At 40.0% G+C, this 415-nt stretch overlaps 1 protein-coding gene across 2 annotated transcripts in view; it reads left to right on the top strand.

Moving 5' to 3' along the window:
• MYO1B (myosin IB) overlaps window positions 1–415 on the top strand; it is a 95,487-nt gene that overhangs the window by 36,671 nt on the left and 58,401 nt on the right. For both annotated transcript variants that reach the window (XM_009995243.1, XM_009995244.1), the window contains exon 4: window positions 263–367. In XM_009995243.1, coding sequence (XP_009993545.1) covers window positions 263–367 — 105 coding nt within the window. The remainder of the gene's footprint in view (window positions 1–262; window positions 368–415) is intronic.

A 415-nucleotide genomic window follows, 5' to 3' on the forward strand; every position in this document is an offset into this window, starting at 1 on the left:
ATCTGCTGGTTGCTTCTTTAGCTTGTGAGGACTCTAGATGTTAAAGTCCATGGGATTGCTGATGTAAAGGCACGGGTTTCATAGCAGGATATGCTCCTTTCTCATTTCCAGATTGTACAACAATGTAGAAGAATACTGACATGAAATGTGCTTGCACTTCCTGTCTGTCATGGTGAAAATAGGACTGAGATCAAGTCTGCAAATAATTTTATGGCCTATTTTCCAATACTTATCACTATTTTATTTTGCTCTTCCACCACAGAGGCAAGCAAACTCGTCATGTCATACGTAGCTGCTGTGTGTGGAAAAGGGGCAGAGGTTAATCAAGTAAAAGAACAACTTTTGCAGTCAAATCCAGTTCTTGAAGGTAAGAATCTCATGGAGCATGTATGGAGTGTCTTATGTCTGTGTGTAT

Source organism: Chaetura pelagica, unplaced genomic scaffold, assembly GCF_000747805.2.
Source record: "Chaetura pelagica isolate M959 unplaced genomic scaffold, ChaPel_1.0 scaffold33, whole genome shotgun sequence".
NCBI classification, from domain to species: domain Eukaryota; kingdom Metazoa; phylum Chordata; class Aves; order Apodiformes; family Apodidae; genus Chaetura; species Chaetura pelagica.